The sequence below is a fragment of the Trachypithecus francoisi genome, unplaced genomic scaffold (assembly GCF_009764315.1).
Source record: "Trachypithecus francoisi isolate TF-2019V2 unplaced genomic scaffold, Tfra_2.0 Contig01585, whole genome shotgun sequence".
Classification (NCBI taxonomy): domain Eukaryota; kingdom Metazoa; phylum Chordata; class Mammalia; order Primates; family Cercopithecidae; genus Trachypithecus; species Trachypithecus francoisi.
Window position 1 is genome coordinate 1,080,260 of NW_022681444.1, and position 27,264 is coordinate 1,107,523.

The window sequence follows — 27,264 nt, forward strand, 5'->3', positions numbered from 1 at the left end:
CCCTGGTTTACCTAATTCTTACATTTATCTGCTAGGTTTCAGTGTGTGCATTCTCTTCCTCTGAGAAGCATTATTCTCAAGGCTAGGGTCAGCCTCTCTCCTCCCAGAACCTATAGCATCCCAAATTCACTACAATTACTTTATAATGTTCTGCATCTGGTCTAGACACAACCTTCTGAAGGTGGAGATTACATCACATTCGCCATTTTTATACAGAGGTCCTAGTATAAACATGGTGCCCGGTACACAGAAAGCTCTCAGAACTCTGTTGTAGAAAGGAATGTATATTGTGTCCCCACCACATGCCAGACACTGGTATATGCTGTCCATATACAGGACTCAGCTCTTAGGAAGAAAGTCAGATACAGAAAGATGAAGTATCATGGCTGGAGCTAGCACAGCAGGGAAGTGGTCAAGCAGGGGTTTGAAAGTACATTTGTCAAATTCTACAGAAGTGTCACTCCCAAGCCTGGTACCGTGCTTCCGCATTGCAGACCAGGAGAAAACAAGGCAGGAACAAACCAATTGTGTTGAAACTGTCTTTCCCTAGGACATGAGGATGATGATCCTGGGAACCCAAGAACTCCCAAAACACAGTTTCAAAGCCATCAGTTTAACAATGGAAATGGCTTGAAGGCCTCCAAAGAAGTAAACTCAGCAAGGATTGCTGACCTTTGTTGAGCTCTTTATGTGCAGCAGGTACTGTGCTGGGCATCTGATAGGCATTATCTCACTGGCTCCTCCCTTTGATCCCATAAGGGAGACACAGCCATTATCCTCAGTGTACAGGTGAGAAAATAGAGACTCAGAGGTGAATCACCTTGCCCACCATCAAGTAAGCAGGAAGTAGGGGTGTCACATTCTAACTGCTCTACTTTACTGCCCCTGTGTACGGGTGGAGCTTCATTTACAAGCCACCTGAGCCTCTGTCTGGAACTGTCATTGCTGTCACCTTTCCTTTCTCCTTCTTGACCATCCCACCACCAAGGACAGAAAATACCTTCTGGATGCATCCTTCATGTCACTCTGAGGTCTGTACACAAAGCATTGTTTGTGAGGCTTGGGGAGGAAGGTCTTCATTTATCAAACAGGAGAAGCACCATCGACCACACATAACCTGGCACCTGCTACCAGAGATGGCACAGAAGAGGGGCTGCATAAATGTCTCTTGAGCTAAATTGAGATCGCTTGAATGAAAGGACAGTCACTGTGGAATCTGGCCGTGTTTTGGGATTTCCTAGCTGCCAGCTAACACGATCATTCTCTCCAAGAAGAAACTAGGTCTATGCCAATACCCTTGGCTATTCTGCTAACATGCCACTACCCTCAGATTGCTTAAATGAGAGAGAGACTATAAACAGGCAGAAGGAGAGAGAAGAATGGCGATCAGGTATACACTTGTCACTTTGGGAGGAAGGCGAACTCTGTAAGGTGACTAGGTTACCATTTAATGGCACCCGGTAAGAGCATGAACCAGAATTAGGTATTTCCTCAAAATAACCTTTTTAAAAATAAGAATGCAAGTTTGTAATTTATATTTCTTTTTGTGCAACAAATTTGAGTGTCATAAAAATGGTTAAAAAGTCTTCCTATGGTAGCTTTTTCTAAACTTTTATGAACATCTGCCACATTCATTTGAAGTTTAAAAAATTCTGGCACATATGCAAAGGCATAATAAGGTGCCTATAGCTTTCAAGAAAAAATAACAAGACAGTCAAAAATAAGTCTTTTGCTGAATTGCCAGTAAGAAAACTAGTGTAGCAAGAGGAGATGGGCCTTCCTGAGCACCTTCCATAAAGAGCTTTCCTTTGGCCCCAGATCTGAATTGGAGGTTCCTGCAGGAAACCGCAGGGGAAGCATCCCTTTCACCTGAAGGGTACAATGGAACTAGATAAACCCAATCAGAAAGTACAACTACGGCAACCGGAATCTGAGCTGAAACTCCAGGGAGGAGGTCAGGAGACTGAATTATAAGATTTGGTAGTTCACGGCTGCCCTACACACCCAGGAAACACTTCTTTGTTCAGAAAGTGTCTTGGCTGGTTTCAAAAGTGGGGTAACTCCCATTTTTGTTTTTATTTTTGTGCTGACTACACAGGAGTTCAGCATAGCAAACTCCTTCCCAGCCTCTGTCAATCAGCAGGGCTAAGGTCTATCTTAGCCAGTGCCCCCTGAGCCTTCTCCCTTAACGTCCTTCAAAGGCTGAGCAGAAGAGACCTGTACCCATTCATGTAAGTGCAAAACTCTGTCTCAAGTTTCAGCTGCAAAATGTATGCATATTTTACCATGTTTTACTACAAAAGGCCTTATTTTAAATTACTTACAATTATATAAAAAGTAAAAAATTCACTTCCCACACCTGTAAGTAAAATTATGGCATTGGGTTGCCTGAAAACAGTGATGCCTATTAGAGGGCTTCTAAATGTGCTCCAAATTACAGCTTTCCAAGCATTCACTCAACGCTTCTTTTCATAAAGCATTTGCTCAGAGAGTATCACCTGTGTGGCATCCTGTTAGGTGCTGAGGACACCACAGTGAATGATGCACAGTCCTTGTTCCCAAAGAAGTCACCCTCCAGGGGATGATGGAGAGGGACAAGGAAGCAAACAGCTATTATTCAGAGCAAGAGGCACCGTAAGTCAAAGAAGAAAACAGAGCAGGAGGACTTCTTGGAAGAGGTGGAGAAGGGCAGGGCTAATGCATGCAGAGGAGTGGGAATGTGGATATGTTTAGGGATCAGCAAGAGCACGAGCTAACATGGGTCAGTGACCAGGCAGAAGGCTTGACAGCAGCGGAGAGACTGTGCAGAACCCAGGGACTGTGTAGGGGAGGCTGGAAAGCTCCTCCCCAAGCATATTATGTAGCCCATGGTTATCAAGTGACCGGGTGGAGGGCAACCCATGCAGTGTTGTGACTATGCACTGAACTTTACATTCATCTCCATACCTCCAGGACCTAGCAAAATGCTTGGAACACAAGAGGCCCTCATGTTGTTTATCAAATGAATAAGGCTTTTGCAAGAATCCAAGAAAGCAAAGCAAAGTGTCAATGAAGGCAGTGAGGAAAGAACAGGGTGCGAGACATTTTAGAGCTTTGTGAGTATTTAGAGAGGATGAGGAAGAAGAGCATTCAGCCATGATCAGTGTGCCCCACTTAGGTGCCGTTGAAGGCAGTAGTGCCATTCACAGGAACCTGGAACAGTGGAAGGGGAGTGGAGTGGCTTACAGAGAGAGGGAGAGAGGAGGGGGGCGGGAGAGAGAGAGAGAGAGAGAGACTCTGTGTGTGTGTGTGTGTGTGTGTGTGTGTGTGTGTGTATAGATAATAAATTGTTTGGGGAAGACTGGGGGAGACATCTGTAGTATATCCAGGTGAAATCCAATTGGCACTTTAAACTTTGGACCTGAAGTTCAGAGAGAGGCAGACCAGCGTTAAAATCCCAGCTGAGTCATTGACATTGACCCGGTAGCTGAAGCAAAAGGCCTTAAACAAGGTGACCAGAGGGCACATAGAAAAGAAGAGAAAGACACAACTAGAAACTTGGAGAATGCTGAGGCGCTGGGACATAAAAAGGAGTCTGAAAAAGCCTGTGCTGGAGCAGTCTGGAAGGCAGGAGGAGAGGCAGGCGGGAGGGAACTGTGGACTCTGATAGACCAAATAGTCGTTATATTAGTGTTTTAAACTCTACAGCAATTGGCACTAACGGTCCATTGGAAAGTATTCACTTTGAATTTCAATTTTTCATACGGGAGCTTTGAATAGACCCCCAAACTTGACAAACAAAGGTAAAACACAGAAGAAATCTCTTCAATCTGATCTAAATACATCATCCCAGATAGTCCATAAACTGTGTACTGTATGTGCTTAGGGCTGGGTGATGACAAGGAGGAACTGTTAACAGAATGTAGGAGCCACATGGCCGGCCTGTCAAATTAGAAATTTGAGCAGATTTCTGTGGTCTATTTTGATCAAGATTCTCAATGTCAAACAAACAGGTTTTTCGATAACCAACTTCTTTCATTTTCGTAAGCACAATAGCACAGTGTGCAACAGTTAGTGAAGCAGGTGGTCCTCGTCGACGTGAAATGAAGGGAACAGAAGAAGAGAAGTAGCACTTCCTTCAAGACATGCAAAGCACCACCGCAGACGGACATGGCTGTAGATTTTCCCTCTGAGAGCTTATCTCCTGTGCAACACAGGCAAGCCCCCTCCCCACGCCTCATTTTGCTCTAGTACAAATTAAAACTCTCTCCTGAGGAGGAAAGGGTTTAGGGTACATGTCTACAAACTAATGACACTTACAAAAACACAGAAAAGTCCTTTAAAAGAATTGCTATCTAATTGGTACAGCCATACAGAAAGCAATCTGGCATCCGATGCATAGCTTTGACCAAGCATTTCTACTTTAGGGGTTCTATGCTAAGGAAATGAGGCAAAATGCAGATAAAGCCTTATGCATAAAGATGTTCGCTGAAATGCTATTTATAATAGTGAAAAATTATAAACAACCTCAGTGTCCAACAGTAGGAAAATGGTTACGTTGTGGTATATCCAAATAGTGGGAATGATAGGTGGCAAATTAAAAATTATTACTGAGAGTAGATAAAAACATGTAGAAATTCTCAAGCCATGTTAATTAAAGACATAAAATTACAAAGCATATCAATTATGCATATTTATACAAAACATATATTTAGACAATAAAGACTAAGAAGGAGATTAGTAAAACGCTAACAATGGTTCAATCTGGAATAATGGTATCGTGGATAATTTTAATTTCCTTCTTCATGATTCTATGTACATTTTATATCACATTACTGCGATGAAGAATGCAATATTGCTATAGCGATTAGAACAAACATTTTGAAAAGCAAATCATTTCCCTTCCCTCATTCAAACCCTTAAAGAACCCTTTCCTCCTGCCTCCTTGACTCTCTCTCCCTCAACCCGTGAAAATCCACAGTCTCTAGGCAAAGTGGGAAAACCCTGAAAACAGAGTCCAATGCAGAGCGTCCAAGCTGAACGCTCAGCTCTGTGCACCTGGGAGGTGCTGCTTCGGCATGCTCCCACATGCAGAGCTGTGACTGCTGAGACTGGGTCTCTCCACCGCCACACAATGAAACAAAGCCCCAGGTAGAGCCATCTGGGGAGGAAAGAAGCCAACTTACCTCCATTAAACTTAAATGGATTCCTATGAGGTAGGGCATGGGAGCACTGTGAAGAGAAACAGAGACACACAGCTGCTTTAATGTCTGTTGCTTCTGACAGAAAATTACAGATGGTTCACTATTTGGAGAAAAACTGTTTTAATAAACGTATGCACAGTTACATTTCCTTTCACAACAAAAATCCTAATATGACATTTTGTTCCCAAGCCTTGAAACTTCAGAAGCATTTCAAAATGTGGGCAGCATTGGAAACAGCATGGGTATCAGGAAGAGCATCAACCTTGGTATTAGCCCCTAAAGAGTGGCTCTGCAACTGCACAGCCTCAGTTGCCTTATCTTTAAAATGGAATCCTGGATTGCAGCCAGCATGTTGTTATTAGAATCAAAGAAAATATACGTTAAATGATCAGCAGAGTTCTAATACAAATGGGAACGATTATTGCCATGATTACAACAGAAAAAGCAGTTAAGGTTGGATGAAGGGCATAATGTGTTTCAAAGAAGAATATTTTGTATTTGCTGCTTCCTCTGTCATCAAGAGATGTGATCTAACTGTCCATTCTGATTGGACAAAGTACTTGGAGAGCTGCCAGCAAGCATCTCCTCCCCAGTTGCACACATGCCATCCCATGACACTATAATTCAGAAAGCCTCTGCCAACTGCTTCATTCACAGAGCCACGGGTTCCCTAAGTCAGTGACTGAGGAAAGGCATGAGAACTCCACTCCAGTGGGTTTAAAACCTGGGCATTTTGGATACACCGGTCCTGCCTTTGGTTTCAGGGGTTGGTGTGTACGTGTGTGTGTGTATACATTATCATTTATGTTACCTACCAATAACAAATGTGCTAGACATTATATGAGGAACTTTAAATTCATCTATTCTAATCCACATAACAACTTTACAATACCCATAGATACAATACCCATTTTACAGAGAAGGGACTAGGCCTAAAGAGGTTAAATCACTTGCTTAACACCACAAAACAAAGTCAGTGGTAGACTTGGGATTTGACTCCCAAATATGCATTTCTTCCTTTGTGCCACACTGATTTTGTAATATAGAACCTGAAATCTCCAAGCTCACTTCCCATGCAATGCTTTCCTTTGGGTCAGGGGAAGGAGGTCAAGGAAGAGTGAGGAAGGGTGTGATGGGCAACTTTTCCATCTATCTCTCTAGTATGGGACGTATTCTATGAAATGTGCAGATGGTATTTTGTGAACCTAGAGAAAAGACACCTGACTCAGACTGGGGTGACCAGGTACTTTTCTTCTGGGGCAGCTGGTAGAGTAGAGGTAGATGATCAAGGATGGCTCTTTTGGGACAAAGTTGGAGAAACGAGGACTGGTAAGTAATGAGACAGGAGAGGTTTGCTTCCAACTGAATACTGTGGAGTTTAGCCTTTATCCTGAAAGCAATGGATAGGCAAGGGAGGTTTCTAAACATCACAAGTATATTGTTAAATTGCTCAAACATTTAAAAATAAGAAAGGGCACGATTCCCTCATTACCATTCAACAAATAAAATTCAAGCAAAAATCCTTTCTTTCCCTTTTTCCCCAGAATATAAAGTGTCCTCCTTACTACAGATCTCAGCAGTAATATAATATGTCTTGGGAACATGTAAAACAGACTTGAATATTAGCAGCTCAGTTTGCTAACTATTCTAGAAGACTTTTGTATTTGATAATAGCTAAAGAAAGAACTATACACACGACTGCAGTGAAAGTGGAGTTGTCTTTTCTTCTTCTCTCTCTTTTTTTTTTTTTTTCTTTTTTAAGGTATCTGCTGTGTGCATTCAGCTTGTCTTTGCTTCTAGGGGCAAGGAAATGCCCTGTGACATTTTTTTTCCCCCTAAACTGTAAACCATTAGTTTAGCTGCCAGCTACACAAATGCTCAAACTTCCCAGTGTGCCTGGCTCTGCTGTCCAAGCTTTTTCCAGTGTACACTGAAATGAATGTGTTTCTAATTAAGGAGCTTCAGGAACACGACAGCTTCAATGTCAAAAATACAAAGTCTGAACCCTGGCAGGAAGTCTTAAGACTGCAAATGTCTCATCTAGTGGAACCTTGCCTAATGTAATGAAAGGAAACAGGAAGAGTATAAATTCCAGAAAAATGGCCATTTATTAATGTGACCAGAAGCACAGCCTAACACATAGAAGGGAGAAAGCGCAAATCCATAATATTTAACTAAATCTTATCACCTTTCTCATCTCCTACATTTAATCATGCAATTGACCAGTGACCATGAGTTTTAACCAGAATTGTTGAACTGAAATTCCAACAAATGAATTAATACACAGAAAAAGTCATTCAAATGGCTGAAAATAAACATGTATACCAAAAGCCCTCTGTATAACTTAACCATAGGATCTTATGTATGTAGACTTTAATGCTATGCCCTTTCATCCTACAATAAAAATCAATCATACCCTGAAAGGAAAAAGGGACCTCATGGAAAAGACTGAAGATGCAAGAAAGGGCAAAATGGAACTCATTCTTCAAGTATCTTTAGATAGGCATTTTTAAAAGCCCAATAATTTTCCAAAGAGTAATTATGGCCTATCGTAGAAATGTAGTTTTCTTAGCCAAGTATTGTTAGAACTGCAACAGCTCTGTATTTAGAAAATATTTAAAACACATTTATTCTGAAATCATAGCAGCTCCATGTTTTGTATGAATGCAAATTTGGACAAATACCTTTTACACTGTCATCATTTACGTACAAAGCCTCAGATATTTCCCTGAATCTACTGCATGTTTGCTCTGCAAATAGATAATTACGAATTCCAAGTGGTGAGAGGGAGAGGGAAGAAAAAGAAACCCAGAATTTCCTGAACATCTCAATGTGGTACTTATCCAATTGGGTAATTCTAGGTATAGTCTGAAAACAATTTCTATTCTCAATAATTATTGTAGCTACTGACTCAGTTTCTTGGAAACCTCTTCTTTGTCTTTTTATTTTTAAAAGAAATGTTTGGGGAGAAAAACACCTACCCATGATTATATTATCCTAACACAGTTACTTTTTCTTTTGCATTCCTTTCTAATACTGGCTCACATTAAACAGGTTTATATCTTTGAAATCATAAAAGGCATACATTGTATTATTTTCTCATTGGCTACATGAACATTTCCCAGATTGTTCTATAATTTTGTGATTATTAAGGACTGCATAATATTCCACCAAATATGGATGTACCATAATTTATTGAATGCTATCCCTACAGTAGACATTAAGCTGCTTCTAACTTTTCACTATCATAAGTATCACTGTGATAAAAATGAACACCTTCATGTTGCATGAATTCCTAGACACCAAATTACTAAAAATTAAAGGACAGGGCTGTTTCTTATCGTTTGTTATATCCTAGCAGAGCGTTTTCCAAAAAGGCAGTACCTAGCCTAGTGGAAATCTTTCAGGATTGTTGCAGAGATTAGAGACAACCTCTGAGGTACCTGGCACAGGAGCAGCACATGGTAGGGTTCTGAGCCCCTGGCATGGCTGGCACCATTGGACCCACTCTCTTACTACCCACAGAATGGTTTCTTGTTCCAGTCCTGGTTCTGTAGAACACCTACTCTAGGATACCTGGTAAACTGCTGGTAAGAATGGTCAAGATGCCATGAGGAATGGGAGGTCCTTGACAGGCACACGTCATCTCTACACATGGATTTCTGACTCCCAAGCACACTCCTGTCTCCTGGATACTCCACTGAGTTCAGGAGGGTTGCTTATCACTTTCTTCAGGAGGGTGCCTTTCCTTTCTAATGTGCCACTAATAATGGAAAAACTATCAAGGAAACACTGGTTCATGACTTTCTGATCACTTGGACACATTTTTAAAAACCTCTTATCACTCTTGAGCATACATTAAAAATAAAACATAGCAAAATAAACTGGGTAAGCTATTTTTTTTTTTTTTTGAGATGGAGTCTTGCTCTGTTGCCCAGGCTGGAGTGCAGTGGCGCGATCTTGGCTCACTGCAAGCTCCACCTCCCAGGTTTATGCCATTCTCCTGCCTCAGCCTCCCGAGTAGCTGGGACTACAGGCGCCCGCCACCATGCCCGGCTAATTTTTTGTATTTTTAGTAGAGATGGGGTTTCACTGTGTTAGCCAGGATGGTCTCGATCTCCTGACCTCATGATCCGCCCACCCCGGCCTCCCAAAGTGCTGGGATTACAGGCATGAGCCACCGCACCCAGCCTTAAGTTATTTTTTTAAAAAACTTCTTCATGTTCAGAATCCAACTCATCTGAATCCTTTTCTGATTCAGAGGCATCAACGTCCATGTTTTTCCAAGGGTATCTCAGTTACAAAACCAAACCAAAATCCATCTAGAAGTGATCTTCCTGTTTAGGTCCAAGAAAGAACTTATTTGTTGCTGTTCTAGAAAATATGAATGGAAATATATGCTTCACTAACAGCAAATGTATATACTCTGCTTCTCTGCTCTGGCACCCTTCAGCATTCACAGTGACTTTACCTTTCAGTGTTGAATCCTAGTGCAATTGTGAAGACATTTCAAACGGCAATTAAACATGTGTAGAACCAACAATGCACATAATTAAATTAAAGCGGTGATAATATTAATAGTTATAACCAAACTTACGCATGGGCGGGTCATGACAACCATGTCACAACTGCCGTGTGGCTGACAGTGATTGTAAGGATGCTACTGTACATCTTGGAATAGCAAAATGGGGTGTATCTGTATGAAGCTTTTGTTCTCTGGGAATTGCTGCACTATCTGATTTCATCAGTTTCATCAATTACGGGAGAATAAAAGTGACTCTCTTTTCTTTCTACCCTGAAAAGGAAAAGGGCTCTGTTGCGGGTGTTGAGGCAGACACAATAGAATAACCTTTACCTGGAAGATATCTTTAGTTTGAATCCTCTTAAGAGGAAAAGGAACTTTTATTGAGCTACTATAATTCAGTCACTTTTATGCATTACAGACATAATGCTCAAGGGAACTCTGCAAAGTGGTGCTATCATCCATATTTTCAGGTTAGGAAACAGGCTCAGAAAGAAAAGTAATTTGCCAAGATCGCACAGCTAGTCAGCGGTGAAGCTGTACTTCAGACGCAGGGCTGCTGAACAGAGAGGCCAACCTCTGTGCATGATATCACACAGCACATACTCAGTATTCAAGCTGAAAGGAAAAGAGCGCTGGGGTACCAAAAGGGCTATTCGTCAGTCCTCTCGGTTCCAGGCCTGTGATGCCGAGCACTTCTCTAACAGGTAGGTCCGACGGCATGAGCTCATTCACAGCAAGGAAGAAGCAAGCATACGGAAACTGCAGACTTATTAAGCGATCCTGTAGTCCTCGTTCATTATTACTGCACTTCCACAATTTGTTTAATTCCTTTCCCCCAGATAACCAGAGCTCTCTTAATCATGTTCCCCTGAGGTGAACAGCTACTAATTGGAAGTGAGTCCAGTGAAATAAAGGAACACTGGCTAATAAAAAACAACAACAACAACAACAACAAAAACAGCTTCCCAAGACAAAGTGGGAGGGGAGAGGAAACGAAGGGAGAGGCAGGAGGTCCCTTCACCTCCAGGTGGGCAACATCTCTGCCATCATGAAAGAACACAGCTTAGGGCAGCCCAGGGATTTGGAAAGATCACTGTTTTTCCATTTTTCATATAAACACATAGGTATTCATGTTACAATATACACATCACAGTGCCACCTTACCTCTCAGAGGCCCACCACTTTATTAACCAAATACCCTGATCAGGCAAAGGGGATCCCACAGTCAGAAAGGAAAACTCTGAAGGAGGTCTTATGTGAGCTTTTCTTTCTTTTTTTGTAAAAGACACAAACGTATAAACACAGATTGTCTTGTGGTTTGAAATTCTGCTCGAAATAATGAGCCTGGCTTTGTTAGACAGGTTAAAGGACAAGAGAGTGGGAAAAAGAACAAGAATGGACACCAGAGAACATATCTTGCTGGAGAATGCGAATGATCACAGTTTCGGACTTACTGAGAGCGATGAGACAGCTGCTCTTCAGGCTAACGTAATGGCCAGTGTAGGACAGGAAGCCAGTAAGAGCAGCCACCACTGACTGCAAATTTGCCAAGAGCCAGCACTAGGCTAAGGCATTTTCTCATTATACTCTCACCATAGCAGCATAAGGTAGGTACTATCGGAAATACCATTTCACAGATGGAAAAACTAAGATTGGAGAAGCTAAATCATTCCTCTGACATCACACAGCTAGTAAGTGGCAGAACTGGGACTAGAACCCAAGTCCATGATACAGGGATAAAATAAGCTTCTTATTTCCTGGAGATCAGCATTCCCACAGCCTGCAGAGGAAGAAGGTTAGGTGGTTTTCTCTAACCTGCTCCAGCCTGCAGCTGTGACAAGACCTAGGAGCTTCCACATTCTCTCTGAGATCCTCCTCCCCTACCTTTTCCATTACAGGAGGCTTCTGGTCCCAAAAGTGCCTCTGAGCTCATCTCAGTCACACAGTGGCCCCACAGGCCTCAGCTTCACTATTTCTCCAAGTCCTACTGAAGCCCTGCTGCCTGCCTCTCAGATTGCTCAGTGGTGGCTAACACCTCTCTTGGTAGAGGCTTTTGTCTGGGTTACTCATTTAGCATAAAGCACGCGCTGATTTGAAGGGTGATTCTAGATTGTCAGTCACAGAAGCACAGAATCCTGTTTCCCAGAGTCTCCCATGGTGCCACGTGCAGAGCAGGAATGATAAAAACAGTCGAGCTGCTGTTTACTGAGCACACATCACATTTCAAAGGCTGCATGGGAGGCTCTAGCCACCTTATCTCATTTAATCCTCAAATGATCCAATTTATATCATCCATTTTATAGCTTTTTTTTTTTTTGAGACAGAGTCTTGCTCTGTTGCCCAGGCTGGTGTGCAGTGGTGCAATCCTCGCCCACTGCAACCTGTCTCCTGGATCCAAGTGATTCTCCTGCCTCAGTCTCTCGAGTTGCTGGGATTATAGGCGTGCACTACCACGCCTGTCTGATTTTTGTGTTTTTAGTAGAGACAGGGTTTCACCATGTTGGCCAGGCTGGTCTCGAACTCCTGACCTCAGGTAATCCACCTGCCTCGGCCTTCCAAAGAACTGGGATTATGGGCGTGAGCCACTGTGCCTGGCCATTTTACAGACTTAAAAAGGTATTCTCAAAAACGTGCCCATGGTCACGCTGTTAATCGTGATTCCAGCCCAAATCCTTCTACTTCCAAGTCTCTTACACTACTCTTACTTGCTAGTGACTTCTCTTAACCATTATGCTACAGTTCACAAAAAATGGTTACTTGATAATTATAGCTAAAAAAGTAAAATGCTAGTGGGTTCATAGCCAGAATAAAACTGTATTTGCCTTACTAGCTGGAATTGACTGATACTCTTTTCTGTTCTAAGCAGGATTTAAGGCGATTTATATGAATATTTTCAACATAGCAACAAAAGTATGAAAAGAAATAGGAGCCAAGGGGGGAAGAAAAGGAAGCTGTGGCAAGGTTAGTGTTTCCATTTCATGCTGGGGCACCTGCTGGGATGGTCACAGGTTTGGCTCTGAACACTCTGGCCACCAACCCAAAGACAGAAACAAGATTGTAAGGTGTTTTGTGGTGTCCACAGGAGAAAAATGAACCAGCCACCCAGGGACTTGAATTTTCAAAAGGCTCCTGAGGAGGGAAAAGTGTTTTCCACAGGTCAGTCAGTCAGTCAGTCAACAGGTATCACTAATATCAGGCACCATGCTGGGCTGGGGCAAGAGGAGAGAAAAATAGATCTGGTCCCCATGTGAAGCTCACAGTTAACAGCAGATCAAATAAGCACATTGTACACATGCAAACCGCTACAAGGAGATGCACAGGGTGTTGTCGAGTACACAACAGAAGGGCCTGAGATGACCTCGTTTCATCTCTGCAGCAATCTTGAAAGGTGGGTCTCCTTAATTCACAGAGGAACCCATGGCTCAAAGAGGTTAAGTGACGACAAAGGTCACAGCTGGTGAGAAGTAGAAAGTATGGGGTAACTGCCATGAGGTAGGCAAGCTTTTTCTTTTTAGGGGAAAAAAGTATTTAACGTCTTTCCTGGTTTCCAACCCAGCCCTCTCCGATTTATGAGCAACAACAGAGGATGAGCATCCATGAGGAGACCAGGAACAATTCTGGATTAGGAGAGAAGGCAGAGATGGCCTAGTTTCCATTTGTGGTTTCAGCAGTAAGAGCACGGGGCCCCGCCACAGCAGAGGTGAGCTCAGTGTGCATCGATGTCCAGTGGGCACTGGAGATGGTTTGCTAATGCAAGACATGTGTATCACTGGAGCTGATCAGTGACTGGGAGAGGGAGGACAATGCCCTTCTGAGTGTGGCTCTGTGGCTTCCTGGGGTAACCTATGCGGGTGGGGGTGGCAGAGATGCCTTCTAGAGCCCCAAGCCACTAGACCCAACAGAAATGAACACGAGAGTTACAAAGATAATGCCTGGACAAAAATCTGGAGAGGTCAACATCAAAGCCTGGGGTAGCCCGCCCTTTTGTGCCTCCTCGGCCTACCAGAAGGTGACAGACTCGGAAAACATCAGGAAGGGCTCCATGACTAAGACCACTGCGGCAGGAGAAGTTAATCACAGAGGAAAGGTCAGGAGACAGGGCTCTCTGTTGCCACAGAAAATTCAGTGAGAACCGTAACAGCTAAAGCCAGACACGGAAAGGAAGTCTCAAGCTGTAAGCCACAAACAGCCCATGAGAGCCTGTGGAAACACACAAATGAACGAGCCACAAAAAAAAAAAAAAAAGAAAGAAAGAAAGAAAGAGGTTTATGGTGAAATAAATGAAGAGAAAGTGACAGAAAAGAAAGTATAAAAAATAGTGCAACTGGTAATAACAGGAGATTTTCTCTTGCTGTTTTTCTAGAACTCATCCCATGTGCCAAGATGCATACATCCAATTACCTTTTCAGCCTTGCTTTCCATCCATCGCATGTTTTAAATGGAAGATGAACCTGCACTTGTTGAGAGGTCACTCAGAGCCTATCACTGTGCTGGTGCTGTACATACTGTCCTTGGTGCACACTAAAAGAGGCACCTGAAAGAGGCACACTATCTCCAGAAGCCCTGTCTTGAGGTCACTTGCTTCACTGCTGAAGCTTCCTGTGATCCTGATGTTACTTGGTCTGTGGCCCCTACCTTACAGGTGACCTATGGCTTCTAGGAACATATCTAGAGTGTTGTTGCTACAGAGACCCCTATACTGTGCCCCAGAACGTCCAGAGTTTTCTAAGTGTTGGGTTCAAGCCAGGCTCCAAATCAGGGAGGAGTAAGGAATGTGTCGCTTACATACAAAATGTGTCATGAGAAATGGAAAACCAGGCCAATGCTCAGGCAGGTAGGCAGAAGTCGGAGCCAGCAACGTTGCACGGAGGGCAGCAGAAACTGGGGCAGGGGAGGCAGGCTGTTGCCCCTCCCAACATCAGTAGGAGGGAGCTGGGGAAGGTGGGAGCAGCAGGGCAGGTCCAGAGGCTAGAGGCAGATACAGTAGCCAGGAGGTGATTAGGTTGTGGTCCAGAGAGCTCCCCAAAGGGCTGGTGGCTGAGCCAACAAGCACCATTCCCCTAATCCAGGAAGGGTCACTCCTGTGTTAAAGGGACACCTTGTCTTCTTTAACCCTGTAAGTCTCAGTAACGCTGGGAGTGACACTGCTGAGGCCAGTGAGAGCTGTCCCGCTGTACTCCTGGCATCGGTGCCTTCCGGGGTGCCTCTACAGGGACAGGGATAAAGGCTGAATGGCAACCATCTACACAGACTACCCATTTTTACAGGCCTTTTGCTTTTTGCTATATGTACTTTGAAAGGCTGAAAAAGCTTATTATTATTATTATTACTATTATTATTATTTTGAGACGGAGTCTCGCTCTATCACGTAGGCTGGAGTGCAGTGACGCAATCTCAGCTCATTGCAACTTCCGCCTCTCAGGTTCAAGTGATTTTCCTGCCTTGGCCTCGGAGTAGCTGGGATTATAGGCACACGTCACCACGCCCGGCTAATTTTTGCATTTTTAGTACAGATGGGGTCTCACCATGTGAGCCAGGCTGGTCTTGAACTCCTAAGCTCAGATGATCCACCCGCTTGGGCCTCCCAAAGCGCTGGAATTACAGGCATGAACTACCGCACCCAGCGTAAAAAAGTTTTTTATAATAAGGATATGTTACTTCACTAACAATGTAGAATGCATTAAAAATCTAATGTATCTGGAATTAGTGGTGATACATCTATTAGATGGATAGTGAATTAGATAGTTGGAATATACTACAAACCACTGATCTTTATACATAGATTGATTGATTGATTGAGACAGAGTCTCATTCTCATCGACCAGGTTGGAATGCAATGGTGTGAGATCATTGCAGCCTCAACTTTCCAGGCTTAGGTGATTCTCCTACTTCAGCCTCGCAGGGAGCTGGGACTACAGGCACACACCACCACAGCTGGCTAATTTTTTTTTTTTTTTTTTTTTTTACAGAGACATGACTTTGCCATGTTGCCCAGGATTGGTCTCGAAGTCCTGGGCTCAAGCAATATGCCCGCCTCCCAAAGTGCTGGCATTATAGGTGTGAGCCACTGCAGCTCTGGCCAGAACTGTATACTTTTAAAAGGGTGAACTTTGTGGTATGTGAATTATATTTCAACTTCAAAAAATCTAGCAGAGAACTTGAAAAGACAGTTTCCCTATAGAGTCTACAGTATAGAGACAGAGATCCCCACAGAATCTGTAACATAGATAATACAAAGGGCCCAGTCTCTTCTTTACCTCATTTTTCCACCTGGAAAATAGTTCACACCAAAATTGTCCAGTCTAGGCATGGTGGCTCACACCTGTAATCCCAGCACTTTGGGAGGCCAAGGTGGGCAGATAATTTGAGGTCAGGAGTTTCAGACCAGCCTGATCAACATAGTGAAACCCCTTCTCTCATAAAAATACAAAAAATTAGCTGGGTGTGGTGGTGCACACCTGTAATCTCAGCTACTCGGGAGGCTGAGGCAGGAGAATTGCTTGAACCCAGGAGGCAGAAGTTGCAGTGAGCTGAGATCGCAGCGCTGCACTCCAGCCTGGGTGACAGAGTACGACTCCATCTAAAAAAAAAAAAGAAAGAAAAAACAAGAGAGAAAAAAAGGAAAAAAGACATTGTCCAAAGCTTCCCCACAAGGCTCTTGGCACATTCAGTCTTGGGTGCTGCTCAAGGAAACAAAGGTGCAGCTCAACGTAGGACTCAGTGACTGTTATCACCTCACAACACTTTTCCAGCTGCCTACTTGGTGCTAGGCTCCTCAGGTAGAGCAGTGCTTTTAGGTACCTCCCTGGCAATAGACTTCACAAATGAAGAGACTGAGGCTCAGGCAGGTTATGTGACTCACTGAAAGTCACATCTTTAGTAGGACCAGAGTCTAGGATTTGGACCCTAGACTTTATGACTTACAAATCTGAACTCTTTTCTCTCACTTGGCCTCTCTGTTCAAGCCTCAGGGTCAAGTTTAGCCAAATCTCAGTTGAGGAATTACCTAACTAGAAATCTATGATTTCTGATCATTAAACCAACACACATTTCTGTGTGTGTGTAGGTGTGCGTGCGTGCATTTCCTAACCATCAGTCCCACCACAGCCCAACTTCCCTTCCTCTTCTGTCTGAAACTAAATTCCTGGTCCTTATCCCCTTCCGCCCCTCCCAGATGAGCTCTGTCACAGTGGCACCATTCCACTCTTGGCGCCTTGCTGCTTCTTAGCTTAAAAAAATATATATATATATACATTCTCCCAATCTTTACTGGATGCTTGGTTCTTTGGTGAAGTAGTGTTTCCTCAGATCTAGAACCACCTATGTGCACCTATCTTCCTATGCCCACTGCCAGGAATATAGTAAATACTCATAAGCACTTGCTGCAAAATGGCAATGACATACAGCTTTTGCTTACTTACTGGAACCTAATCTTTAACAAAAGCTAGAAAGCCTAGAGTTTGGCATATATAAGATATTTCGGCCACAACTATCCAACTACTCCACTTCCATTCTCTGTGTTAAGTCTATATATTTAGCTGATGCAAAAAATATTCAGTTGAAATTTTCTTTTTTTTTTTTTGAAGACAGGGTCTTTCTCTATTGCCCAGGCTGGAGTGCAGGTTTAAGCAATTCTCATGCTTCAGCCTCCTGAGTAGCTGGGATTATAGGCATGCACCACCATGCCTAGCTATTTTTTTTCTATTTTTAGTACAGATGGGGTTTCACTATGTTGCCCAGGCTGGTCTTAAACTCTTAGCCTCAAGTGATCTGCCCCCTCAGCCTCCCCAAGTGCTGGGATTACAGGTGTGAGCCACCACACCTGACCTCAGTTGAAATTCTTAGCACCAGAGATACATTAATATATACTGACTATATATACATCTATATAGCTATGAATAACATAAAGATAGTATCTACTATTTACAGAGCACCTGCTTTGTGTCAGTAGTAATCACTATTCACCTCCATCTGAAAAGGCTGGCTCAGTGACCGCCAATCTAGTCAACGGGGAAGCCAGGTGAGGGTCACACTTTTCTGTTTCCGCTGAACCACACTTTATTTGAGTTCTGTCTCTGCCATCAAGAATACCAACAATTCCACTTAATCTAGCATTGATCTATTTCCTATGCAACATTTCATGGCATCAATGAAGATAGTGACTAGAATGGGCGCAGATCTGATTAACTGGATGTTACTTCAGAGTTGTGTCCAGACTGATGCCCCATCACCTATATGGACTGTGCACCTTTTGTTGAAAATCCTACATGGATTAAATATGTGATGCACCATGTAGGGGCTGATTCAGAACCCTACATAGAGCACACAAAAGGCCTGAAACTAGCGTCTTTCAGAGAGATCTGAGCATCCCCACTCTGAGAGGAAGAATGGTTCCAGAGTCATCTGGAAATGCCAAAAAATATGAGGCATTTTACAAAGTCAAGTGCAAAATCCAAACCTTCACTGTATATATCCTATTTGACTTCTCAGTTCAACAATGCCCTCAAAAAGCATCAGGAGCTAGCTACTAACTTGGCTTTTGACCTGACTGTCCTTTGGGGGGAAAGCATGAGCTTGTCTTGATCTGCTTTGAAAATATTTTATCACAAATGTGTGTTAATAATTGCCTAGAATAAACCAAATACACGATTCAAGTTGGGAATTGATTTGTGGTCCCTACTTAGGACTACTTCTGAAGGAGGAAGGGGGAAAAAGAAATTTACATGGGAAATACCATATGGTTTCTACTGGGACCTTTTCTTAGCACAATTTAATTAGCATAGTGCCTGGTACATAATAAGTGCTCTATCAATATTTGCTGAATAAATGAATAATTAATGAATGACAACATACGTCTACAATTAGCAAGTCATCAAGAATCCGACATGAAGAATTTTTTCACAAAATCTTGGTGATGGGTACAATTTATTCTCTAACACTTCGGAGGATATTAGTAAGGAAAGTTTTAATATCAGATGGCCTTGGATTTCAAGGGCAGGCTCCACTATTTCTTGGCTGTGTGACAGTAGGTAAGTCATTAAACCTCTCTGAGCTTGGATTTCCTAATACATACAATGGAGCTAAAAATATTTATCTTGCAGCTTGATTTTGAAGATTTGCGATAATGTTTATAAAGAGCTTGTCACATACACAGTACTCAATAGATGGTGATTATTATGAAAGGGAATGCTGATTCTCATTAGCAAGTTACTCCTTTTCTCCCAGAAACAGGAAGGCTTTCCCAACACTGGCCAAGGTCAAGGCCACCATCAGCTAAGGTAGGGAACATTCTCGTTTTCACTTTCAAAGTCAAGGGAATGGCATAGATCTAAAGTAGAAAGGAACCAGCAGCACATGTTTTTAAATATTCATAAGGGCTGGAAATGTCTTACTCCTTTCGTTTTCTCTGCCATCTGCTTTTGTTTCTTTTCTTTTCATTCTTATGCCACAGCTGCAAATGAAAACAACCATACAATAACTCAAGTTAAATAAAAAAAAAAAAAATCAAAATAAAAACAATCTGAGGGATAAAAAGAGAAGATGAATTATAAAGTTTTCCCCTGAGCTCTCAAGGCAGCAGAAGTAAGAATAATGTTTAATGTGAGTTAAACCTTCCAGAAACTGAAATCCATGTCCCATGTTTATAATAATGGTGAAAAAAGCAATCAATATTTACTAATGGCCCCTAGGTGCCACTTGACAAATAACTCTAATTGCTATAGCCACTTTTCAAAGTAGGTAAGTTATACCCATTTTACAGAAAAAGGCATTGCAGATCAGAGAGGTGAAACAGATTTTTAATGGTTACATAGTTAATAAGAGATAAGACTAACATTTGAATCCAGGTCTGCCTGAATCCAAAACCTAGGCACTTTCCATACTATTGTCCACTCCAAAAATAGGAAGGGACACACAAAAAAATAATTCGAGGAATATCTAGGGCAGCCCATTTGGACTAAACTGATTTTTTCCAGATAATTAAAATCTGTGATTATAGCTCTAATTAAAGTTAACTCAGATGATTGTTTGTTGTATTTGTGAATGTGCAATTAGTTCTCCACATAATTGTAGGGTTTTCAGTATCCTACTTTTCATTTATTAACTGCATGCAAACTAGAGCTTTGCTGTCATGGCCTCTGGTCTACTAAAGGCTGCAATACAGCTTTTGGGGTTTCTGGACTCAATGACTGTGACCTGTGATACCAACAGCAGGGTATGGGCTCAGCCCCATTTAACGTGTTTTTTGTCCAGAAGTCAATGAAGACTTCATCTTCAGGCGCCATGTAAAAAGCTCTTATGGCCTACACTGTTGTCCTGAAAACTCCTAGCAGCATGTACCTGAAGAAAAACTGGCAGCAGTGGTCCTCATGTGTTAATTACACTTGTGAAGTCTATTATGCATAGAAAGGGCACCTGCTGGCAGTGAAAATGACTAGAATCCGCCCTTCCTGTGCAGTGAGTAAATTGAGAGTTCATTTCTACAGGAGATAATAGTTTTCAGATTCCATTTTGTGTATCCTCTGCATGGGGACACACTTAACATTTAAATCATCTGCAGAGGAGCAAACCTCCTTCAAATTTACATGTTTCAGGCTCCTAGCACTTTACTTAAAATGCTAGTTATCCCTGCTGGCTCTTACCACCAAGGATTAAACTCAATGGTGGTGAAAGTTACTAGGCACAAGAGAATGAAGTTATTAGCATTGACTCAAATTTCATGACATTTGTAGCCTCTGACCAAAGCAGTGGTAGTGGTTGAAGGTGGTCAAATCAACCCTTCATTATGGAGGATGTGTTTTTTCTCTTGGAGTCTTTCATTTCATCATTCTTACACCTTACAGTTAACAAACAGACACCAATCCCCCACCAGCCTGTAATCATCATTTGGTCATATGTCAAAAAGTTCTTTCACAGAAACAAGGGACCAGGAGAAAGACTGCTATTACAGAAACAGAAACTTCCAAGATGGTGCCTCCTCTCAAAACCCACTCAGGCACCAGTAAATACAAATGTCATCTTTAATTTTCTGTAGTGGAAATTTAGGATGACAAGGACTTAGCAGCCTTCCTTGCCAAGTCTTCTCTTCTAAGTTAGACCTGCCAACATCATTGCCCTTGGTCAGGCTGGTAACAGTTTTTCAAAGTGCTAGAGTTAGAGAAGGTTGAAAAATGATCTTGGATCAGCTTTCATGGGAAAATGAAACATCTAATGTATCTCCAAGAAAACAGGAAGGGAGAAATGAATGGCAGCTGGAAAGAACAATTGGCTAGAATAAACACTGATTTGTGAAAATAAAGCTTTTAATTATAAAAACTATACTTTTTCACTGTAGAAATATTTGAAAATATGGAAAATAAAAAGCATGCAGAAATCCTCTCCCACCTCCCCATAATGGGTCTCTGTTAAACATTTTGGTGTGTTTCTTTCCAGATTTCTGCCTCTCTATAAGTATAAATATATACATCCAATTTTTTGTGTATTATGTGTCCATACAATTCTCTTAATAAAAATTTGATCGTAGAGTATAATACATAATGTCTATATCAGGGAAAGTTACTAAAGCTCTTGGGGCCTTGGCTTACTAATCATCTGTGAAATGGGGCTAATAGTATCTGCTGCGTAGGGGTATTGGCAGAATTCAATGCCATCACAGATGTAAAGGAGACAGCCCAGTGTTCAACAATGGCAGCTATCTTCGTCACTGATGTTAGTGACAGAGCATTTTCCCCTCCATAGTTCCAGGAATGTAAACTGCCTGTTTTAAACTAGCTAACAATTTAGCAACCAAAACTTTTCAAATAATAGAAAGCTAAAGTTGGGTCACACACAGTAGCTCATGCCTGTAATCCCAGTACTTTGGGAGGCTGAGGCAGGTGGATCACCTGAAGTCAGGAGTTAGAGACCAGCCTGGCCAACATGGTGAAACCCTGTGTCTACTAAAAATACAAAAATTAGCCAGGCGTGGTGGTATGCACCTGTGATTCCAGCTACTAGGGAGGCTGAGGAAGGAGAATCGCTTGAACCCAGGGAGCTGAGGTTGCAGTGAGCCGAGATTGTGCCACTGCATTCCAGCCTGGGCGACAAAGCAAGACCTTGTCTCAAAAAATAAAATAAAATAAAATAAAATAAATATTAAAAAATAAAATTGTACTACTACTTGGCAGACGACCTATATTGATCCTCCCAGCTCTACCAATCCCTGGGTATTCCTCCCTGAAGCACAGCATGAAAACCCACTGGTGAATCTCTCCCAGGGGGAACCGTGAGACAGGGTCTCACTCTGTCACCCAGACCGGAGGGCAGTGGCTCGACTGTGGCTCATGTAGCCTCTAACTCCTGGGATCGAGCGATCCTCCCACCTCAACCACCTGCATAGCTGGGACTACAGTTGTGTGCCACTATGGCTAGCTATTTTTTTTTTTTTTTTTTAATTTTCTGTGTAGATGGGAATCTCATGATTTGCCCAGGCTGGTCTCAAACTCCTAGGCTCAAGTGATCCTCCTGCCTTGGCCTCCCAAAGTGCTGAGATTACAGGCATAAGCTACCGCATTCGACCTGTGGCTACCTTTTAGAGCACACATCTAACCTCATCTAACCTATCAAGTGTATTGTGGTGGGGGCAGGGTTGGGGGTGTCTCTCCCTGTGGAAGACCCCGAGACATGTCTGTGGGGAAGGGACCTATGTCTATGAAGGCAGGCGGGTCTATGTGGGGGTCTATTCCTGTGAGCGTACTGTGCGTCTGGGGGGAGAGGGGATGGCAGCAGTTTCAAAGTGCTAAGGGGGATGGATGTCACTCCAGGACTCTGTCTCAGGGCATGTGTGTCTCCTTTCTACCTTCTGCTTTTTCTTGCTCTCTCTCTCCCTTCCATCTTCCTTGGGTGTGTGTTTTGTTCCTTCTCCTCCCCTCTAGTTCCCCTCGTCTCCTTCCTCCTCTCTGAGCGTCAGTGTCTGCCTCTGCCCAGTCCCTCAAGTTTTCATTTGAACAACAAACACTACTGGATAGTAACAGGGTCCTTTTGGTCCTTTCCTTGAAGATATATGGCAGTGAGAAGAAACCAAGAGCATTGGCTCAGAAGCTCAAGCACAGAGAGTTTAAGGAAAGGTCAAATCTGAGGAATGGGGCACCTAAGCACATGTGCAGGAGAGGAGAGGCAGCAGAAAGGGGTGTTTAATGGTACCCAAGAGAACAGAGATCTAGATGGGTCCCAGAGAATCCTCAGGAGACAGCACCCAGGCCCAGGTGAAGTCAATGGCTTTGGACAGACTGCTCTTCCTCCCTCAGGAATGGTAGGAGAGGAAGAGGCAAGCAGGCAGCAAGTAACCAGCCTTGGATGAGAAGGAGGGCAGCTGTGGGAACACAGACCCTATGTCCCTCTCTTCTCACCAGCCGTAACAATGCATTCCCATCCCTGAGCCTGCTGCATGGTGGGAAGAGTGAGGGCTCAGGGGTGACTGCAGAGGAGGAGGGCAAGCTAAGGTTAGTCAGTACCACTCTCTAGCAGGTCCTCTCTGCAAAGGCTCTCAGACTTTCACCAGCAGTATCTTCCAGACAAGGAGCAGATAAGAAAATGGTAGGGGTGCCCAGGGTCAGTGGCAAGGCCAGGGAAGCAAGAGCCTGCAAGGAACTGGTGAAAAACCCAGGAGCAGTTCTGGCCTATGTGCCTGTGTCTTCGACACCCAATTGTTTGAGTCCCTTCTGCTGGAAACTGACTCTCATCCCTGTCTTCCAGCACTTAGTGCAGTGCCTGAGACATGGCCAGCATCGGGAAACATCTGCTCTACCGAAAAAGCTCACGACACCAGGCACAGTGGCTCATGCCTGTAATCGCAGCACTTCGGGAAGCTGAGACAGGTGGATCACAAGGTCAGGAGATCAAGACCATGCTGGCCAACACAGGGAAATCCTGTCTCTACTAAAATTACAAAAAATTAGCCGGGCGTGGTCACACGCGCCTGTAATCCCAGGTACTCGGGAGGCTGAGGCAGGAGAATCGCTTGAACCTGGGAGGTGGAGGTTGCAGTGAGCCGAGATTGCGCCACTGCACTCCAGCTTGGGTGACAGAGTGACACTCTGTCTCAAAAAAAAAAAAAGAAAAAGAAAGAAAGAAAAAGCTCACGAAGACCCAAAGCAAGGAGGCCAGCAGGAAACCAGAGGGGGTTGAGTGAGCTTCAGATGGTTAATGACACAGGTGTCACCCTGCTGGGTGGCTGACAGCGCTTTTCAGTCTATAAAGTGCATTAGCACATACGTTATTTTACTTCATCCTAGAAACAGTTTAAAGAACAAGTTGCAGTATTTTCAGCCCTCAACAGAGAAGAGATTCAGAGACGCAAAGGTGCTTGCTCTAAGCTACACAGCCAGGCAGTAATGGAGCGGAGACAGAGACTCAGGCGTCCTCCTCTTAGCCCCATCCTATTCTTGTTTGTGCTACTCCATGGCATCTCTGAGGGAGTAATCTCACTATAGATGACAAAACAGTGCAAATGTGATCTCAGTGGGAATAAGAGGAGGCCAGTAGCGTGGATTCTGAAGCCACTGAAGACAACAGAGAATAAGATGGGAAGGGGATGTGGACATCTCAAGCAACAGATGATGAAGATCCCAGAGACAAGCAGATGACAGTGACACGGCAGGGAGGAAGGTTCCTAGGGGCTGTGCTAGCAGCCAGATGACAGGGCGGAGCTCACACCAGACCATGGCAGCGGGGACAGGAGTCTAACAATCTTCCCTTTGGAGTCCGGGAGCAGAAGGAGCAGCCTCACTAGGGCAGAGTCCAGCATTCCCTAGAGTCTCCAATGGAAGGAGAGAGGCTGGAGACCTGGATACAGGGGAGGGGTCTGGGATGGGCTCCAGGGTTTGAAAACACTCCCTGAGGAACACAGCAAATGCAAACATTTAACGTCACATGGTGAATCTGTTATAAGGGGTTTACATCCTTATTCTTTCCTATCTGCAAACATTACTTTATCTCCTACCCACTCAAGAAGGGATGAACACAAAAATCTAGACCAGCAGTACCTGGACGTCATCATTAACTGAAAATACTTTCCAAAATAAACCAAAGTATGAAGAGACAAAGTGAAAAAATGTGGGGTTCAACCATCGATGAATCAAGAAGAAATTCAAAATTAGCCAGGATTCCATATTCCACATGGTAGAAAACATATTGCCCCTTAATCTCACAAGAGGTGGGAGAAAGGCATGAATAAGATGACTACCTTGATAAGAAAGACGTATAATTAAGAAAGAATCAGGCCCATTCACTTACTGCTATGCACGAGAGAGCGCCACTGATTTTCACATGATGGCCCTGAGTTACGTCCTTGTTATCTCCATGGCTTCTTGGGAAGAGGGTGAGCCCAACACGTTCCAATCAGGAGTGACTGTGGAATGCCTTTAAGCTTCTTGGACAATCTGGCTACCTGAGTGAACCTTTCCAGTGAGATGACAGCAAAATGGGCTGGAGATCCCAGTAAAAGTATGACTGACCTGGACTCAATCACTCTGAACCAGTGGTCAGTGTCCTATGTCATCTGTCCTTAAGCAACAGGGCTATGACCCTCAAATGGGTTCCCCTCTCCTGAAGCTCTCAATATTTGGCAAGCAGTTAGTGCCTTTCCCTCTCTGTGTACCATGCCCCCTTATGGACTTCTGTTGACTTGAACTGCTTGGAGACAATGTCTCACTGCATTACACTAGAGAAAGAAATTATTCACGAGGAAAAGGGAACCAAATCGGTCACAAAGACAGTCTGTTTTGGTAATCTATTGAAGACAGATAGTGAGGACAATGATATGTCTGTGGGAACATTTTCTGAGCACCCACCATGAGCCAGCTTTTCTACATGGGGTCCTTTCATATGTTATCTCGTTTCATCTTTATGATGATGTATTGAACAACTTCCTTTTACAGATGAGTAAACAAAGTCTTAAAGCCAAGTGACTTGCCCAAGATGGCAGGGCTGTCGCCCTTCTACTTTGTTTCTTCCTTCTACTGAAGTCTGCTTCACTGAACGGTGAAATTCTCCTCAAAGAACTTCCGACGGTTTAGTGCCGTCTGGCTTGTGCTCCCAAACCACAGTGAGCACGAGTCTTAAGGAATGTGCCAGGGCATGGCTGAAACTTGAAGGCCTTGGAGATCTCCATTGTTTCTGTCCCCAGTTTACAATTTGTTTTAGGAAAAAACAAACAAACAAACATGCAACCTCTTGGTGCATTGTTTCCCCCAAACTGAGAAATGGGAAAAATGACTACCTACTCTCTTGTACTCTGTCATGACATATAAGAAAACTGGAAATGAAAGGGCCATGCAATCAGGTGGTCTTAAATCCACGCCACTTTGAAGTTAGTATTTTTATTATTATTATTATTATTTTTGAGACAGAGTCTCACTCTGTTGCCCAGGATGGAGTGCAGTGGCACAATTAGAGCTCACTATAGCCTCGACCTCTCTGGCTCAAATGATCCTCCCAACTCAGCCTCCTGAGTAGCTGGGACTACAGGTATGTGTCACAATGCCTGACTTTTTTTTTTTTTTTTTTGGTACAGATGGATTCTCACTACTTTGTCCAGGCTGGATAAAGTTAGTATTTTTAATGTAGAGTCACCAACTGCATTAACAAGTGACACACCTAACATGCCCAGTCAGTTCAGGGCAAAGGAGAAGCAGAGGACAGGGCCAGCCACCTTACCAGCAGTAGTCCAGCAGATGTGGCGGCAGCACGGGGATGTACACGTGCTGCCAGTACATGGGGTAGAGCATCGCTGCAGACCCGTGGATGCAGGCAGTCAGCTGGAACAGAGCAAAACAGAGATCAATGAACAAATCCAAGGGAGGAGACACTGCCATTTGATTTCAGCAATACAATTCTATAATTCTTCAACATGTTTACATGATAAGTTGAAAAGCCTGGAGAAATCATTCTAAGTTAAGTCAATCACCCTAATTCAAATTTAGTAAGAGCTTTCTTTTCAAAAAAACTTTTTTCCTGATTATAAAGCTAATACACGAAACAGAAAATGTTAAAAATGGAGAAAGGGATTAAAATAAATGCCACCACCATTGGAAGATTTAACATTGTAGGTTCTTACACACAGAAGCACATATATTCCCTTTTTAAATACAATTAGGATGACTATAAATACAGTATTCTTTTGTGTTTCTTAAAAGTGAACATTATTTGATGCCATTTTCCTTTAAATATTCTTAGAAAAAGGTATCTCTTAATGATGCTTTAAAGGCACAAATCCAGAATATTCTTTAAATATTCTTAGAAAAAATACCTTTTAACGATACTTGATGAATTTCCCATACTATTAATATATTTAACTACTCTACTACCATTAAGTAATATAATCATACAGGTCAATAATTTATATCTATAGTTCCTAAATGTAGAATTCAGAGACAAAGGTTATAAATATTTCAAGACACTTAATAAATACATATATCATAAATATGTTAGTATAATGAATAGAGGAAGGATGGAGACTCTTTACACTCCCCAGCCCCAGCCATCCACCACAATTCTGGCCTCCCTGCCCCTCACCAGCAC

General features: G+C 43.0%; 1 protein-coding gene across 12 annotated transcripts in view; it reads right to left on the minus strand.

Annotated features, from left to right (window-relative positions):
• The window catches only part of DENND1A (DENN domain containing 1A), a 555,596-nt gene that overhangs the window by 221,552 nt on the left and 306,780 nt on the right, over nt 1-27,264 (minus strand). For all 12 annotated transcript variants that reach the window (XM_033190648.1, XM_033190640.1, XM_033190589.1 and 9 more), the window contains 2 exons: nt 26,401-26,501; nt 5,166-5,211 (listed from right to left, as the gene is read on the minus strand). In XM_033190648.1, the coding sequence (XP_033046539.1) occupies nt 5,166-5,211; nt 26,401-26,501 (147 nt within the window). The remainder of the gene's footprint in view (nt 1-5,165; nt 5,212-26,400; nt 26,502-27,264) is intronic.